Below are 19,189 nucleotides of genomic sequence, written 5' to 3' on the forward strand. Positions count from 1 at the left end.
CACTGAATATGGAGATCTGGTCCCCTCTCTAAGCAATTTATAGCTGAAGTAGGAACAGAAGATGAAAGCAGTGTGTAGTGTGGCTTAAGATGGAACTAGAGAAAGAATCTGGTGAATGCCCTAAGGACAGGCTATTTATTACATTCCAGGGGAGTGGCAAAGAACTCGTGGGTGCCAGGGAAGCTCTAGACACTGTGATGACCATAACAAGCAACCTGATTCTACACTCTGCAAAGTCAAAGTCCCCTCTAGTAGTCAGGCGACAGAGGTGCCCAGACTGTGGTTCAAGCAAGACTTTCACTAGGTACCATGAAGGCAGGATTTCAAAGGCAGGCACATGTTGCATTATGTATAACCCTAGCTCCTTGGGAAGACCACAAGGTCAAGATCAGCTTAGGCTACAGAGCAAGGCAGGGTTTAAAAACATAGTGGCAACATTTCTGTGGATCTAGCGCAGGAAGAACAGATGGGAGGACAGGAGACACAGCTGTATTCCTGCAACAACTGGGGACATAAGCAAAAGGCTGTGGACACAGGGGCTGGGTGATGGCGCAGGTTCTGGACCTTGGTCTTCGGAGACCACCGTTCTATCAGGATCTCAGGTTATACTCTCACAATCACTTCCACAGTGTTTGGAGCAGGCCACCGAGGCACTGGGAAGTTGAGGCGGCAAATAGCTCAAGATGAAGAGCAAGGGAGACTGCTGGGGGTGCCAGGGATACCTGCCACCACAGGCAGCCAGAGACTCTCTAAACATGGCACCCAGGACAGAGGTCACTCGGCAGGTTTGGCCCTGCTCCTTGTGGTGTCATCTGTGGCCTGATCCTAGGTGAGTCCCTTCCTGGCGGTTCATCCAGGGAGGTCCAGTTCACAAGGTATTTTACCCAGGGAGATAAACTAAAAAACAAAACAATCTCAGCATTAGGGGAAGTAGAGGCAGGAGGATCAGGAAACCAAGGCCACACCGACTATTCAGTAAATCCTAGGTCAGCCCAGTCTATGATGCAAGGCTCTGTCTGCCTTAAAAGCCAAATGAAACCCCCATACCTCCAACTCCAGAACCCCTAAAACTAAGGGCTGTAAGCATGGTTCTGTTAGGCCCCACTCCATGACTCAGGCCATGTCCTCCTGAAACCTGGGTGGGTGTCCAGAGAAGAGGCGCTCCACACCACTAAGGCAGAAGTGTGGAAGGCGAAGAAGGAGGGAGTGGGGAGCAGAGAAAGTAATTAAAATCAAGGGGAAAAAATGCCACTGAGGATCCCCTGACTATGATCAGGAGACACAGCAATGGCTGAGGCTGGCTGGAGAAGCCCAAGGCACCACAAACATCCCACAGGAAAGGACAGAGACAATGGGGTGATGCGGAGCAAGGGGGGTGGCCACAGGGAGCAGCAGTGGGAGACTGCTTAGCAAGTGTGATGCCCTGGACCCTATCTCTAGAAAGAGAAACAGAAAAGTGCCTGCTAGGATCCTGTCCCTCACAGCAGCTTCTCACAACACATAAACATCACGCCCAATACACAGAAACACCCAATCAGCAGTCAGGACTCTCACAGCTGGCCTGCTGCTCCTGGGGAACCTTAAGACTTGGCCTGGTCTGTACACTCTGGGGGGTATGACAGCTTGCGCCTCTTTGTTGGTAACTGAGGGTCTCTGGCAACAGCACTAACAGTCCATGCAGATTTGCGAGCCTCAAGTGCGGGTGAGTGCTGGGGGCTTCTTATGCGCTGGCCAGATGTTGACAATTTCGGCGAACTCTGGAATCGAGAGTCTGGATTTAATTTTCTCAAGTCCTCCATCTGACTAGGAACAGCTGCACCAGCTTTCATTGGAGATACTCTGACACATGAGGTCATCTTCACCCGCTGGGGTGACATCAGGCAATATTTCTGATAAAGTCTGTCAAATTCTTTTTTAATCTCATCATAGCGATTCTTCCCAAAGCCCTGAGGGCCTATCCATGGTGCTGAGATCGCCTTACTGGGTAAGACGGCCTTTCTGATTGGCCCAGAATTGTGTTCTTGAAGAAAAAGGCCAGACATCTGCTGGGAATAGCCTGGGTTTTCTAAGGGGCTGTCCTCTGACAGTGATGGAGAGAGATGGCTCCTTGGCGGACATCTATCAGCTTTGACAGACATTTCACTTGGGTCTTCAAAAGCTGCCTGTGACTTTGCCTTTTCTCTGTTAAAAGGTAAACTCGGCCTGTGGGTTTCTATGCCCTGGGAGCTACCTAGGCTCCTACAACCACTTCTGTTCATGTCTGTAGACCAGGATTCTGTGGGGACAGCTGGGTGATGCAGTTTCCCAGAAGATAGGCAATATTCCCGATGAAGTTTGTCAAATTTGATTTTGGTCTCCCTATACTGTATCTCTGCTAGACTTGGACGCATTCTTGGTCTGGGAACTATTTTAACAGGTGAAATCAGCCATTGTAATGCCTCCACTCTGTTTTCTCGCTCACGAAGGCACACTGTGTTCACATCTGAAAACTTCTGAGGCATCACCTGGAGCTCCTTCCAATCTGGACTGAATTTATGGACTTGGAGTTTGCTTCTTTCCAAGTTTTCCCGGTTCAAGCCTGTCTTGTGGGGGACAATATTCAGTAAGTTCTTGCGGTCACTTAATATTTTAGCCTCTTTCCCTGGCTCTGAGCAGGGCACGGGACTCTTCTTGGAGCTCCTCCTGAAGGGCTTGCTCCGGTGACAGTATGTCTTGTTCTTGTGTGCCCAACCCTTGAGGGAGGGCCTCCTCCTGAGCTTCCAGTTCTGGTTGATGTGGGTCTTGGTGGAGATGATGCATGACGGCTTTGAGCTCAACAGCCTACTCATGGAATGCATCATGCCTTCATACAGATCGCTGATTGTCACACTGCAAGTGTCATCAACGTCAAAGGACTGGCTGCTTAAGCTGTTGCTGCTGGTCCCTAGTAAGGAGAAACTGTCATCTCTAAGCACAAAAGTCATGTCTGCTGGGCAAGGGTTCGAGGAACCCTGGTCTCTGGAGGATGAAGTGGACACTTCAGGACCAAAGCTCTTTTTGGAGATAGTATCCTGGCATCCTGGGAGAAAAATAGAGTCAGAGTAAAGCATGACTCAATCCACCCATAGCTACCCCCAGGTCAGGGAGCTTAAGCATGAATCATAATCACGATAGTTTAAAACAGCACAAATGAAATAAGACCCCAGAAATGTTAAGGAATGGACTCTTCTGGGAAGACATGACTCTGGCAGTCAAAATTAGATTTCTACTCTTCACCCCAGCTTTGCAAAAGGAATGTTCTTCCCCTCACACTGCTTTGAGATGGCTGTGGGCTCAAAAGCCAACACAACACACACAGATGAAAACTTTAAAATTAGAAAAATTCTATCAACATTAACATTTCAGTAAGAAATACCAACAAAGGGAACTGAAAAGATGACTTAGTGTTTAAGAGCACCGGCTGCTCCAGAGCTCGGCTCTCAGCACCCTGATTTGGCAACAGACAAATGACTTCGCCTCCAGCTTCATGGGAATCTGATACCCTCTTCTGGCTTCTGTGGTCTGTGGCAGCTGAAGACAGATGGACAGACAGACAGAGAGACACACACACTACAGCAAAAAAAAAGCCAATAAGTAGCTCTAACCCCTGACTTCTAGCGGGATGGCTGGGAAGCCATGTTCCTGTGCCACTTGCAGCTATGACTTCTGCATTACATGAATTGTTCATGGATTTCAAAAGGTAAAATCAAACAGAAAAGGCCCAATGGGAGCACTCAAGAAGGTGACTCCATGAAAGATGACATTGAGGGCAACTCAAGAAGGTGACTCCGTGAAAGATGACATTGAGGGCAACTCAAGGAGCTGCTAAACGCAGTGGGTGCCACCTGAGTGGGTCTACTATTAAATGGACAAAAAAGGCTATGAAGGACATTGTGGGTCAATTGGTAAAATTTTATTGTTTCTGACACATTCTAAACTTGCTATACTTATGGAGAACCACCCAGTTCTTGGAAAGTACATGTGAAACATTTAGGAATACAACATATGTGAGCCAAATAAATATATACTGCTTGCATGCATACATGTCTGCCAGGGAGGGTCAGTGAAAAAAACAATGATGCATGTTACCCAAGACACACAGACAAACGGCCATTATTTACTCTTAATGTTCGAACTAGTGAGGTCAAAGAGATATATAGCAAATGGTATCATGACTACAGGGGAAAACCAGCTCATTAAGAAAATCTGTGGGATAGCCTGGGCTACAGTGAGACTATTATGGAGCACCATCACAGGTGGTGTCAAGGGTCTCAAGTTTCCAAAGATGAAAGACACAGTTCATGTAAAATTACTCCCTCATACTCACCAGGGGCTGGTGTAACAGGTGTGGTCAATGAAGGAACCCAAGTCATGAGTGTGTCTCTTCCATCTCCCTTCTCCACGTTCTGAAATCAGAGCCAGTGATCATGAGAGTTTTGGATGCTAAGACCTCAGCTTTATGGAGCTAAACACATTGCCCTTGGATGGTGTCGGTTATTCCCACTTCAAAACTAGTGTGCACCATAACATGACAGTGGCTGGTAAATCTCCAGGCCAGAGTGAAGGGGTGATCCAAAATATGACAACTCTGCCCACAGGACCACAGCTACCTTTCTGGCAAGTACTTCCTGACTGCCATCTTTTCCACCATCACACTGGGATTAGTCAGAATGTTCACGGGATTTGTAGATGGTGAGCAGAGGCTAGATCAACTTGGGTCTAATTCCAAACCTTTCCTCAGATCAAGTAAAAGCCAGGATGCCACATGCTGTGCTAGGTGAGGACAATGCACTCCTAGGACAGTACCTGAGGGACCCCAAACACAGGCTTCAGGTGGCCACCATGAGAGGAAGAAGTGCTTGCTACTTGACACTACTCCTTAGGCATTTGCCATTAGGGTACTAGGAGCCATTTGTCCTATCAAAGATGCTGAAAGAACTTGGGAAACTGGAGGTGACATCTTCAGGGGCTCCTCCAACTCTAGCTGTCCTAGTTAGTGTTAGCTATTAACTTGACGTAGCCCATAGTCACCTGAAGAGTCTCAACTGAATAAATAGCGTTTTTATCAGGTGGTTTGTGGGCATGTCTGTGAGGGACTGTCTTGATTAATAACTGGCAAAGGAGGGCACAACCCCTTGTGGGTGGCATCATCCCATGGCATGTGCTCCTGGGCTGTAGAAAGAGAAAGCTTTGAGAAAGCAACTGCTGTGAAGCAGAGGGCATGTGTGCTGGGAGAGAGGTCATCCCTGCAGCCTTTCTCCTGCCTCCTTTTCACTCACCTCAGACCAGGTACAGCAGGCTGGGGATAGGAGAGGAGGCTGCACCAAGGAAGGTGGGGGCTGCTACTTCCTCAACTGTGCAGCTAAGAGCTGGAGTTGCTCTTGGAGTCCCTGCCCCCCGCCCCCCCCACCCCCCCCCGGTTCTAAGCTATCCCAGGACAGTGGACAAGTCACCCCCAGCATGACTCCTATCTCCTGAACTTCCCTGATGCTACCTAGGGCCATGGGGTATTCACTGAACAGAAAGTCTGATAGCACAAGAAAGGTGTGGAAATAATTACTCAAATCTATTCACAGGCTCTGAGGATAGCAGAGAATCCTTACTGCACCCTGATTTGTTTTTAGTATCTGGTCAAGTCTTACCAGGGCTCTGAAGACATCAGAGAATCCTTACAGCACCCCAATTTGTCAATTTGTTTTTAATGTCTGGTTAAGTCTTTCCAGCGCGCGCGTGCACACACACATAGACACACATACACACACGTACGTTACCTTAAAATACTCTGCACCTTGAAGCAGTATATCCAAGTCTAAGCTTGTCTCCGCACTGCTGCTTTCTGAGGCTGGAAATAGAGAACATTTCATCTCATAGGCAGTTTTTTGCATTGTACTGTATTGTATTGCACTGTATTGTATTGTATTGTATTGTATTGCATTGCACTGTGTGTCTACAGTAGAGACTGTTGGTTCAAGAATGTTTCCCTGGAGTGGGAAGATGGCATGCTGCTCTTCCAGAAGACCTGAGTTCAGTTCACAGCATTCTCACAACCACCTGTAACTCTAGCTCCAGGGGAATCTGATGCTTCATACACATAATTTAAATAAAATAAATCTTCAGAAAAAGAATGCTCCCCTTATGCTGGTGACTGCCAGTAGCCCAGGCCCTGAGCAGGAGGATACGTGACTATGCAGTAGGAGCAGCAGACTCTCCAGTTTGGTGACCTCTGACCTGAAACACTCTATGACATTCATCCAGCAGACCCAACTCACAGGGACAATGAGAGTCTCTACTGGCTGCCTAACAATCTAGACAAAGCATTAACAATGAAAGCCCTCATCTGTGTACTGCTGTAGTGGAGACAGGCAGGTCTTGCTCCTAGCTGCTTTCTCCAACAAGGTGACACTCACCAGCTCCGAGGACTTGTGTGCAGGGCTGTAGACACTTGCTGCCTTCTGGAGCTTGCCAACTTAACCTGTCAATCACATTCACAGAAGGGCCCTTGGGGTACAGAAAAAAAAATCAAGAAATACAAGCTTGATTAAGTAACAGTGCATCTTAAGCCACTGTTTATCAATCCATTCACAATTCTTGCAGACACACAAGAGAACAGGAAGATTCACAATGATCTTCCTGTATATGCTTAATGAAGGGCCTCAAGGCTCCCAGAATTCCACTGGTCATAGAGAGAATGCAGCAGTATTCAGGAGCCCACAGGGCTGATCTGGAATTTACATGCATTATAGTGTTTATGGCTACACAGTGTTTATGGCTACTGCAGTTCCTGCTGGGTGGAGCCAGCAGTCACTCTTCCAGGGAGGCTACTCCTGCTTTCTAACACTAAGGCACCGACAAGTGCTTATTCGACACAGAAAGCTGGCTGCAGGATTAGAAGCCAGCATGGTGAGCAATAGTCCTTTCAGGTGCTAGTTCCACGGCCTGGGAACCTGAGGTGGCCAAGCAGCACCAAATTTACTGAATCCTGACCCCCTGGACGCCACTGCAAGCCGAGACCTCAAAGTTCTCAGCTTAAGTTTTGTGGCGTTCAGCGTCTGAAGGGCAGAACTTTTGACTCACACAGAAGCAGCCAGCTGTCAGCAAACATCTACTGCTTGTTTGTTTGGCACCTGCAAAATGAGCCCATGACAAACCAGTAGGGAGGAGTGTGTCCACCCTAATGTAAGGCCTTCCACAGTCCTCAGAATGGCAATCTTGGGGCCAGGATAAATACTTGGTCTTTGGGAGAAATCACCAATAACAAACCCTAGTATAATTGTGTGTGTGTGTTGGGGGGAGGGGTGGTTTGTTCCGCAGCTGTAACCACAGGCTATGCACGCCCACACTTCTAGCCTTAAGAACAGCTCTAGCATTTCTACAGACCCCAGGCAGAGGGCCTTCTACATTTTAAATAATGTTTGTTTTTTTGTTTTTGTTTTTGTTTTTTCTTTTTTTTGCTACCAGGACTACCATTCTAGGATGTTAAAAAAAAAAAAAAAAAAAAAAAAAAAGTGTGTGTGTGTGTTGCTGTATGTACCATGTAAAAACAGCACATCTAGAGTGGGGAATGGCACAAGGACCAGGACAGGCTGCTCCTCGAGGACCATGCAGTGGGCTCTATAAACCAATCCATGGACTATATCTGATGGCTTCCCTCATGACAGAGCTGAACAACAATTAACAGACATATGGCCAGCCATCCTTAAGTATTTACATTTTTACAGACCAAGCATGCCAACCTTGATTCATAACAAAGGTACACGGGCCAAACGCCCTGGGACTCATCAGCAGTTTTTAAAAATGAAACTGTGGACCATGGTTGTAATTCCAGCATTAAGGAGGCCGAAGCAAGAACCATGAGTTTGAGGCCAGTCTAGGCTACACAGTGAGTTCCAGGTTAGCCTGGGCAACAGTGTGAGACTCTGTTTCAAAATACTCAAAAAGGCAACTAGATTATATAAGGGTGAAGGTAAAGACAAGAGTCCCCTTATATCTTAAAAGGGTAAGAGGTGCATTAACTAAAAAGGCACCATGATTACATGGCACAGCAGTCTGGCTAACACAAGCGTTCTATTAACCAAGGAAGCTTAACTTCACAATTGCTACTAATGCTGTGTAACCTTAATCTTGATGTTCCATTCTGGTTAACAGGTTTCCTCAGCAACCATGGTTGCCTGAGACTTAGTTAGACCAGACAGCCTTACACTAATTACCAGGGCAAAGGGTCACACACTGTCTCACCGCAGGAAGGCAAACTGTGTTGATGCCATCCAGGAAAACACAATCAGATCACTAGTTGTAAAGCCCTGGCACTAGGAGACCCTCGTTCTAGAGGCAGAGAAAGGCAGAAGGGCGTGTCATTCCACACTCCGCCCACTCCCCACATCGTTTCCTGGTTACAGAGGAGAAGATGCATTGCTTTTTCTCAAAGGAAATAAGGACTCAACAAAGGAGCTCCAGCTGCCCTTGCTTAGCCTGCAGGTCCCTAAGCTGGTCCAGCAGCTGTGCAGGGAAGTCTGTTGTTACAGCCCGTGGACTGTGAGGGAGAAACTGTAGCTTATGGAGCCAGGTAATGGAAGAGACATTTCTCAGTTTTATCTCCAAACAGGAGGAGAAAAGGTAGTGGAGATGGCAGCCCCCAGGCTGGCCTCCTGTAGCTCTCGGCATGAAGGCCTCCAGGCTCACCCACACTATAAGTGCAGCTGTTTTGTCAACACACCACAGCGATAACGCATCAAGGCAGAAACTTGACAGAAAATACCTGGGTTTGTTCCTTGTTGCTTTCCTTTATCAGCTTTCCTCCCCAGACTTTCAAGCCTAAGGAAACAAAGATGACAGCTGAAGTAATCGGAAATGCTCAATTTCTGCTCATAACGCACTGACGGAAAACCAAACTGAACGGCATGAGAGGCGCACACTAAAAGCTTCCAGGCTTTGACAGTGCTGTTGCTCAACTTTGTGAAGGAGAAAGTTTTTTTAAAACTAAGAGGTTGGGTGCTCACTTTGGCAGCACATATACTAAAATTGGAACGATACAGAGAAGATTAGCATGGCCCCTGCGCAAGGATGACACGCAAATTCGTGAAGTGTTCCATATTTTTGGGGCCTATCTCTGAAAACTGGGAATAGGGCTTCCTCAAGACCAGCTATTCCACTCCTTGCAATATACCCAGAAGATGCTCCAGCACACAACAAGGACATATGCTCAGCCATATTCATAGCAGCCTTATTCATAATAGTCAGAACATGGAAACAGCCTAAGTGTCCCTCCGTAGAAGAATGGATAAAGAAACTGTGGTACATTTACACTATGGAATACTACTCAGCTATTAAAAACAAGGAATTCCCGAAATTTGTGGACAAATGGATTGAACTAGAAATGATCACAATCAGTGAGTTAACTCAGAAGCAGAAAGACTCAAATGGTATATACTCACTTATAACTAGACACTAGCCCAAGGGACATGTCTCATGAAAGTCTTCACCTACCAGGAAAGTGGGATAGATGTGAGGACATCCTCTTGGGACTCTAGGTGAGAGAAGTATGGGATAATGGGGAAATAGAAGGATCCAGAGGGTCCTAGAAACCTACAAGTAGAGCATTATGACGGGCAGACCTGGGCCCAGGGGTTCTGCACAAACTATGGCACCAACCAAGGACAATATGTGCAGTAAACATTGAACCCCTACCCAGATCTAGTCAAGGGACAGGACATTCTCTACAGATGAGTGAAGAGTGGGGACTGACGTTCACATGACCTCTGGTGCCCCATATCTGACCATGTCCCCTTCATGGGGAGGCCCGTTGGCACTCAGGGGAAAGATAGCAGGCTACCAAGAAGAGACTTTATACCCTATGATCATATACAGGGGATGGAGGTCCCCCTCAGTCACAGTCATAGGGGAGAGGAATAGGGTGAAAGTGGGAGGGAGGAAGGAATGGGAGGATACAAGGGATGGGATAACAACTGAGATGTAATGTGAATGAACTAATAAATAAATAAATTTTAAAAAAGAAAACATTAAACAAAAAAACAAAAACCTAAGGTTGGACAAAGTTGTCATTAACAGCAATCTCTCCTACCCAGAAGGTAGCAGCTAAGCCAATTCCACCACTAACCTGAATGGCTAAGTATGTCTTACATTCCAAACACACACTACTCTTAGAATATGTATTTATGGGAAGGCATATATATCATACATCTTACAGAGCAAGCACTTCTATGGGGCAACAGGCTCGTCCTGGGAGTCGGACTTTCCTAGGGCAATCTAGTTGCACAGTGCAGAAAAGAGTATGTACAGAGAGGTCCCAGAGTTCACTGGAACAGCTCCATCACTTAGTAGCTAGCAGAACTTGTACAGTATACTCAGTCCTTTTAAATCTCCTGGAAAAATACAAGTTACTTAAAAAAAAAAAAAGGTGGGTTTGTAGATTTGAGATGGCTGCATTATCACAGAAGCAGGAAAAAAATTTTTACATAGAACCCTCTATGCTCCAGATTTTTACCAAGGACACATCCGCTTAGTACTCAAAAACTTATCTGCATGTAATTCCTACGCCTCTGCGCTCCCTGCCCCAAAGCCCACAGGACAAAGACTTAACCACGTTCACTGTAGAGACAGACACAGGAAGGAAGAGAAGAGTTCAGAGGACTAGCCCAGGCTCTCTGCTCATGGAGTGGAGTCAGCCTGGGAATTCTGGGAGGTCTGACTGCACCTGACCCATGTACCACAGAGCCTCTCACAGTGACGCTTGAGTTAATAGGCTCACAGTCAAAGCAAGGCTTTGCTGCTCTGGCTGAGTGGCCCTCTCCGTGGAATCTACTTTAACTGCACTTACACTGCAGGTTTGAAACTGAACTCTACAACACGCTCAAGTGCAGGCACAGGTGAACTGAAAACACACAAAAGTGATTTCTTTCCAGCTGTCTCCACCACAATCACTGCAACAGCTCGGCCCTACTCTATATTGCTTGGAGAGGTCAGATGCAACTTAGGAAAGACCATGCCAAAAATTGTCTCTCAGAATAAGTAACAGGACGAGGGATTCATGGCATGAATCCAAGCTACGAGCTTGCTAGGACACATTTATTAAATGACAGATGCAGCCCTAGGTGTCTGTGTGCTAGCCTGTTTTCAGGGCGGGCTACTATATGCCAACTTGTGATGGTCTCAAATGTTTCAAGATACCTCACTGCTGTTCTCACATAAATGACATCAAGTTTTCACTGACAAAAATGAGTGTTATTCATGATAGACGGAAATGTCCAAAACATCCCAGACACCCTTTCCTGAACAGCCACAAGGACAAAGAGAAGACTACAGACAGGACCATTAAGGACTTCTATATATTACTGTGTCCCATTTCCACACAGAGCAAAAGCAAAAATTTCACCCAACATGTCTCTTGAAAAGTAAAAAAAAGACCAAGGGCAAAGACTGCACAAAAGAGTGGGTCCTATGCAGGCTTGACATCCTGTGATCAGAGTCTCAGAGAAGGAACTGACCTCATCAAATACAAACACAAATACAAACACACTCCAGTTAGAGAATCCGTGAGGTTTAAGGCAGTCCACAACATTAAATAAGATGGCTTCTGGGAGGCAGAGAGACGGGACTGTCCAAAACAGATGCGCCCAAGTTATACAGCACAGCCCATGAGCACCGAGCAGTACTCGGTGCTGTTCCAATAGCTCGACAGGCACTCTGGTGACTGTTAACACACCCATAAGCAGTGCCTGCGACTGTCTACGCCCTTCTTAATCTACAGTACACAGTTAAGGTCGGGCATCCACGCCAGGCACTTTAAAAATCAGGCTGCATCTGTGTATCTAGGCATTCTCTTTAGAAGAAACGACTTGGAAACCAGCAATTTACACAGATGCAAGGTCCCTATGAGGGAGGGGGACAAGTGCTGCGCTGCACATTCTAGATCCCACTATTCTAGTACACTGCGAACAAGGAAGAAGGCTCCGTACCCTGGGGCGTCTCGTAGGTCAGCGTGGAAATTTCCACCAACGGGTCGTCCTCAAAGGGCTGGTTGTACTGCGGGGAAGAAAGAGTCGGGTCAGACCCCTGAGCGCTGGATTCTCCGCTCGCCTCGCCCTCCCCGCCTCGGCCATCCCCAGCCCACCTTCGCTATCAGCCGCTGCATGTACGTCTGGAAGCGTCTCCTGCTTTCATTGAGATTCTGCAGCAGCCGGCGATGCTGCAGACCCTCAGAGTCCATGGCTATCGCCATTCACCGCCTAAGCACAGCACCGCCCAAATCCGCGAACAGATCGAATATGGCGCCCCCGGCGCTGACAGGGCCTTTCAAATATATTTACGCAACGAATCCCGCCCGAGTTTCCGGCCGCCACTCCCAGGGAGCCACTTCCGGCGGAAACGAGGGAGGGACGGCCGCCGGAGCGGATAGAACGTGAGCATTGCTTCTCCATGCTGCACTCCCGCGCCCCCTAGAGGCGTCTAGGAGAGTTGCCTGGGTTCTGAGTCCCCCTCAAAGCGTCTCAAAGCTCGTGTCTGCGTGGCAAAAAGCTACCAGTTTCCCAGCTTGGGGAGAACTGGGAGAGAGACAGCGCCAAATATCCTCCCTGAAAGGAGTCAGGAAACCAGTGTTCATAAATCCCAACGGAAAACGCGTTTAAATGTCATGGCCGACTTTATAAAGGTGACAGAATCTGTGATTATCAACTTTCTCTGCTGTTTCAGATTATATGCTCTTTCTTTCTTTCTTTCTTTCTTTCTTTCTTTCTTTCTTTCTTTCTTTCTTTCTTTCTTTCTTTCTTTCTTTCTTTCTTTCTTTTCTTTTTCTTTTCTTTTTTTCTTTCTTTTCTCTTTTCTTCTTCTTTTTTCTTTTCTTCTTTCTTCTTTTCTTTCTTCTTCTCTTTCTTTCTTTCTTTTCTTCTTTCTTTCTTTCTTTCTTTCTTTCTTTCTTTCTTTCTTTCTTTCTTTCTTTCTTTCTTTCTTTCTTTCTTTCTTTCTTTCTTAATTTGTTCAGATCACATCTCACTTGTTAGCCCATCACTTATATCCTCCCGTTCCTCCCGCCCTCCTGCTTTCACACTATTCCCCTCCCCTAGGTCTATGACCAAGGGGGACCTCCTCCCCCACTATATGGCCGTAGGCTATCAAGTTTCATCTTGGTAGCCTGCTTATTCTTTCTCTGAGTGCCACCAGGCCTCCCCACCAAGGGGAAGTGTATAGGCTGTTTCTTAATTGATAACAATCTTGTTCCTTAAGGGGAGTAATTTGGTGTCCATATTATGAAGGACTTTACTTTGACATTTTAGGACATTTTCAGATAAGTTTTTGGGGTTTTGTCTTCTTGCAGGGCTGGGGGATTAAACCCCAGGTTAGGATGGTTTGTGTACTTGTATGGGTGATAATGTGTAAAAGTATCCTTTACTCACCTAATCGTCCTCTTGGAAGCTTACTACCTCCTTCTGCTAACCTAGGCTGTCCTGGGAGCTTCCAGCCTCTGTACAATGTAACCTAGTCCTAGAATGTTTTCAGCCTCTGAGACTTACTGTTGAATAAACTCATGAACTCTGGCTGGCTGGCTTAATCAGCTGGTTTTGATTCAAACTCCTCTCCAAGCTGACTGATTCTATTTGGCTTTTCTCAGCTTCTGACTTTTTGCTCTGCTTGGCCTCAACCTAACTTTAGCAATTTGTTCTAATTTCTGGCTCCTTCTCATTCTCTAGCTCATCTGTCTTCACCTGTGTCTAGTTTGTTCTCTCTACAGCCTGTCTCTGTAAAACTGCCTCTTTTCCCTCTCTCTGTGCTGCTCCCTTTTAAGTTACCTCTCTTTCCTCTCTGTTATAAGAGTTGGACATAGCCTATTCTGTCAATTCTTTCTCTGATTCATCACTTTGTCTGCCTCTCAATTAGACATTACTTTCAAACATGGATCCTTCCTTCTACAAATTAACTTACCTTCATTGTTTGGGATTAAAGGTGTGTGCAAAGCGCTTATCTGTATTCCATCCAGACTAGCCATGTTGCTAGATTAAATCCCTCCTCAATAATGGGTTCATTACTGAGTACCAGGAAGTCTCTTGAGGGGCCTCCCCACTTCTCAGCCTGACCCATAATCTTTTCTTGGATGTCTTGGTGAAACCTGGGGAGGGAACTTGCTGGATCACAGACCGTGGATGTCCACACAGTGTATTTGCAATGGGCACAGAGAGATGCTTTTTCAAGACCTCTTCAAGATGCTCAGCTTCTGGGAGGGTTGTAAATTGTCCGACTCTCTTGAGATTGTTTCCCAGATGCTCAGCTTCTGGGAGGGTTGTAAATTGTCCGACTCTCTTGAGATTGTTTCCCAGATGGGAGCTGCCCCATCCAATCTTTCCCTACCCCCAGCATGACCCTGGTCCATGTGGGAATGTGAAGGCTGCTTCCTTAACTTCCTTTTTGTTAGGTATTTTAGCATCACGATAAGAAAATAACCAAGACCCTGTCGATTCACAGATGATTTTGATTCCAGATAAAGTGTTCACATCCATTATATTGGAAAGAGACATAAATAGCTCTTCAGAGTTTAGCTACGCAGGTGGAGATGGTTTCAGAGTACTGATCAGCCATTGAAAAGACTCAATGGAAGCAGTTACATATATGAAACAGAGCAGATAAATTGGCCCAAATATTATTATATTAATGAAGATGTATACAACTCAAGAGTCTTGCTGTATTTTATTAATAAAATTGTTTTAAAATATTTGATGCTATTTCCAAACCATATATTGTTAATTTTTGAAATAGTTTTCAAATATGGTGATGTGAATTCTTGTCATGAAAGTTAATTATTAAATATATACTTATGTCTTGGTCACTGTTCTATTGCTGTGAAGAGACCCTATGGCCAAGATAACTCATACAAAAGAAATCTTGCTTACAGCTTCAGAAGTTTAGTCTGTTGTAATCATGGTGGGGAGCATGGCAGCATGTGGCAGACACGGTACTGGAAAAGTAGCTAAGAGTTCTATATCCTGATCCACAGGCAGCAGGGAGAGAGAGAGAGAGAGAGAGAGAGAGAGAGAGAGAGAGAGAGAGAGAGAGAGAGAGAGAGAGAGAGAGAGAGAGCGCTATTGAGCTCTGGTTTGAGTCTTTGAAACCCCAAAGCTCACCCCCAGTAACATACTTCTTCCAACAAGGCCACACCTCCTAGTCCTTATAATCCTTTCAGATTCAAAGACATGAGCATATAGGGGCCATTCTTACTTGAACCACCATACTGTGGACTGTTGTGGCTTTCACCCACCACTCAGCTTCCATGCAGTAGCCCGTGGACCAACTTCTCTGAGTCTTCTTGGGCTCTGACATTCTCTGCTTCTCGTTGCCTCTAGCAGAAGCCAGAGCACCACGTTCTTTCTGTTACTAAAGCCCCAGCACCCATGTTCCCAATATGTCCTCATCACTCCAGATGCTGATTAACACAGGGACATTCTTTGACAAGATTGGAAAACAAGGACCAAATAATTTGTGCAAAAGTCAAACTTCCTACTTATTCTCCACTCTGGTAGTCTAGGTATTCTATTGCCTGATATTCTAATTTTTCCTCCAATGAAATAATTTCCCTTTCTTCTTCATACTCATGAAATATGGTTTCCCGTGGCTTGAAATCCTAGTGTTAATCAGCGCCTCCGATAACTACATTTTAAATGTTTTCAAATTTTCTTGTGCTGTGGGGCTGTGTGGAGTCAGGAGGCAGTACTGGCGATTACAGCCAGGACCTCACTCATGTTAGGCAAGTGTTCTACCACTGAACCATATCTAGGCTCTTTTTTCACTATGCTTTTCATGGCACAGGAAGCTAGGCATTTATATTATACATATAAATACTTGCTATTACACAATTAATTATATTTTAGTCTTTTATATTTTTAAAATATTTTGTTGGCTTACAAATGATGATGTTTGTATTTGTTTTACTTAAAGACCCTACTCTGTGAAATAAGTGTGTTATTCACAGTCATTTTAGTGGATAAAGTGGTCAGGAAAGCTGTTCCAGCAATTGTGCTAGAGGCAGAGAATATAAAGGGAAAATAGACAGAAATACTTCTTTTGTAAAAAGATGTGTGTGTGCATGTGCACATTCCTGCACAGAGGCCAGAGGTCACATTGGATCTCCTGGAGCTGCAATTTTAAGCCTTTGTGCGAAGCTTGATGTGGCTATTTGATCTGACTCTGGTCCTCACGATAGAGCATCAAGCATTCGTAACCACTGAGGCATCTCTCCAGCCTCTGGAATGAAACACTGCTTTATGACAATAGTGGCTAACTTAAGACAAATCTAGTTGTCTAAGAACAAAATGAAAAAGACAGATTAAATCTTACAAAGGGTTAATAACAAGAACATCTAGAAAGGAGTAGGAAGCCCTTAAGGGGAAAAGGGGACAGGTCAGAAATTGTCAACAAAAGATGAGATGCACTTGGCATATTCTGTCTCAAAACTAAACTAGGAATGAATAATAAAATAATAAGGTATAATGATATGTGAAGATGCCACAAGGAAGCCCATTGCTTTGTATGCTAACTTATGGAAGTTAAAAAGGACCAAATTAAATCGTCATGCAAAGCCTATGAAATTAGCATAATGACAAATATTAGAGTGGGTGTGAAGAAGTGATTTCTAACCCTTCAGGAGAGCATTTGTTTATGCAACGTTCCCAGAGGTCAGTGTGACATGATGTAAAAAGGACCTTCAAAACATGTTTATGCTTTAACGTCATAAGTCTCCATTTTGGATTTTAAGGAATTAAAGATGTTGGTAGGAATTTAGCCTGGGGATATTTACAAACCACTAACCACAATATTTGGTATTCTAAGGGTGCATTGGAGGGGGTTGCTAACATCTCATCTACGGTCCATTAACTTTTGAAGAACTGCATTCATTGACATCTAAAATGAATAGGGATTTTAAGTTTTAAATGGAGGTTCTGAACATATATATTCTATATATTGGGGCTGGAGAGATGGATCAGCAGTTAAGACCCTGTACAGCTCTTGCAGAGGACCCAAGTTTAGTTCCCAGCACTGTTGTCAGTCTGCTCACAAACACTGGTAACCCCAACTCTGGATCAGCAGTTAAGACCTTGTACAGCTCTTGCAGAGGACCCAAGTTTGGTTCCCAGCACCGTTGTCAGTCTGCTCAAAAACACTGGTAACCCCAACTCTGGAAGATGCATTTTCTGACCCCTATGGACACCCTCACTCATGTGTACATACCCTCCCCCTTTGGAAAATGTAGATTGTTAAAGAAATGTTAAAGGCCACAGAAGGGCAAACTCTCAGTGCAAGAGTTTTTCTTGCAGTCATCAGTAACCTAGGACAAAGGGTAAGACAGTGGGAGAGATAATGTTTATATAGACTGTTGGTCTTATTGCCTGACGCTGGAAGATAACAAGAGGGTGATAACGTCTGTCCTAAATCACTACTGAATTAATTGCCTGTACCTGGACCCTTGTCTCTGTTAACTTTAAACTTCATGATATGGCCTTGCTAACTGCATACTGATTGGCTTTTGTAAACCGATTGCTGCCTTTGCCTGCTCAGCAACAAAAATTGTATAAAAGAGGACACGTTCTCTAAAAGGAATGCACCCTTTCCCTTGAAGATGTCTCCCGGCAGTAAGAAAGCATTCTGGACTCACCATCTGTTGTGGGGTCAGTCTGTTTTGTGTGGTGAATTGCGAGTCATCTTATCTGCATGTAACATATATGTTTTCATACTTTGAGTGTGCACGTCTAAGGATATATTCAGATCAATGATGGTGTAATTTTTAGTATTAGCTTTCTTCAGCCATATTTTTCCAGAGTGAGTGCCTGTTGTGCAAATATGAGCCTGTGTTATTCACGGAATAAAGAATACAGACAGTCACATGTGTTTTTTTCCCCTTGCATCTATGAAATTGGAGTCTTTTTATCCCAGTGAGTCTATGAGGTTGCATACACTCTAACCCTGCCTCCATGCAGTTGGGCCCCATTTTATTCTTCATGGCACCTCACTTCCCAGCCTTACCCAGAAGTGTGCCCCCCTCCTGCCCTAGGAAAATGGGGCTAAGGCTTTGGGGATCTGTATGCTCCACCTTCATGTGGTGGGAAATTGCTTTTTTCTTCTTCACCTTGGGCTTTTGGCAACACAAACACATTCCTAGGGTCACGATTAATGTGCCTTAATGGGCTACACATTTTAAAAATCAATGGGAGAATTTACATCAAAAATAGCACGCGATTAGATTGACTTGGGTGGCCTATTTTTAATCAACCCCATCATTTACAGGTCTGAAAATTGTCATGGCATCTTTCTCTGGAGCATGCAGAGGCCAGCCCTTCTGGTCTTATGTGTGAATAGTTTTAAAACAGGAGGCATGAGGTTAATTGAAAACTTGCTAACCTCCCCCTTCCTTCTTTATTTTCTCAGATCGGCTTTCACTCTGTAGCTTATACATCATTTCTTTTCTTTCTTTTTTTTTTTTTAGCCCCTCAAACAACTATCCACTGCAGGAATGTTCTAGGTTTGCCCTCTCGCCTCTCTTCTTAGTCTAGCATCCCTCTGCAGCTCTTTCCTCCTCCCATGGTTCTCTGGGGTGTTCAAATTTTGTCTCCACTGCTGTGATAAGTGATATTGACTGAAAACTTGGGAAGGAAAGGGTCCATTTCAACCTACAATTTCTGGGAACGGTCTGTCACTGAGGGAGGTCAGAACAGAATCTCAAGGCCGAAACCACAGAAGGGTGCTGCTTACTGGCTCTCTCTGGCTCATATGTGGAGATCAGAGGGCAGCTCTGGGAAGACAGTTCTTTCCTCCCACGGCGTGGGTTCTGAAGAGTGAACTCAGATCACCTGGCTCTGTGGCACGCACCTTTACCTGCTGAGCTAGCTCGCTGGGCTGAGCTCTCTCGTCTTTTATGGACCTTGTATTAGATACTTTTCTAGGTCTGTGACCAAATACCCTGATAGAAGGAGCTTAAGGAACAAAGAGTGTACTATGACTTCCGGTTCCAGAGGGACAGAGTCCATCGTGGCAGAGAAGGCAGCACGGTGGCTGGAGCAGGAAGCTGAGCTGTGTGATCACATTTTCATTCACACACAGGAATGGGGGAAGGTGATGACAGAGAGAGTGATAGTGAAAGGAGAGAGGGAATGAGGAAGAGACAGATAGACAGACAGAT

The 19,189-nt window shown here is 45.3% G+C and overlaps 2 protein-coding genes and 1 non-coding gene across 3 annotated transcripts in view; 2 read left to right on the forward strand and 1 right to left on the reverse strand.

Annotated features, from left to right (window-relative positions):
• Nucleotides 1-1,384: 1,384 nt before the first annotated feature.
• Nucleotides 1,385-12,280, reverse strand: Hjurp (Holliday junction recognition protein). The gene is made up of 6 exons (XM_051153665.1): nucleotides 12,146-12,280; nucleotides 11,991-12,057; nucleotides 8,760-8,829; nucleotides 5,790-5,907; nucleotides 4,346-4,424; nucleotides 1,385-3,058 (listed from the first exon to the last, which is right to left on the reverse strand). Exons 1-6 carry the CDS (start codon nucleotides 12,251-12,253, stop codon nucleotides 1,581-1,583), a joined length of 1,920 nt encoding a protein of 639 aa, XP_051009622.1. The 5' UTR covers nucleotides 12,254-12,280; the 3' UTR covers nucleotides 1,385-1,580.
• Nucleotides 9,007-9,113, forward strand: LOC127196745 (U6 spliceosomal RNA). Its single transcript, XR_007831518.1, has one exon. It is a non-coding gene; the product is annotated as a U6 spliceosomal RNA (small nuclear RNA).
• Nucleotides 12,281-12,538: 258 nt separating the features above from the next.
• The window catches only part of Trpm8 (transient receptor potential cation channel subfamily M member 8), a 104,341-nt gene continuing 97,690 nt past the window's right edge, over nucleotides 12,539-19,189 (forward strand). The window contains exon 1 of the mRNA XM_051154292.1: nucleotides 12,539-12,682. The gene's annotated coding sequence lies outside the window, so the exon portion shown is untranslated. The remainder of the gene's footprint in view (nucleotides 12,683-19,189) is intronic.

This window comes from Acomys russatus, chromosome 12 (assembly GCF_903995435.1).
Source record: "Acomys russatus chromosome 12, mAcoRus1.1, whole genome shotgun sequence".
NCBI classification, from domain to species: domain Eukaryota; kingdom Metazoa; phylum Chordata; class Mammalia; order Rodentia; family Muridae; genus Acomys; species Acomys russatus.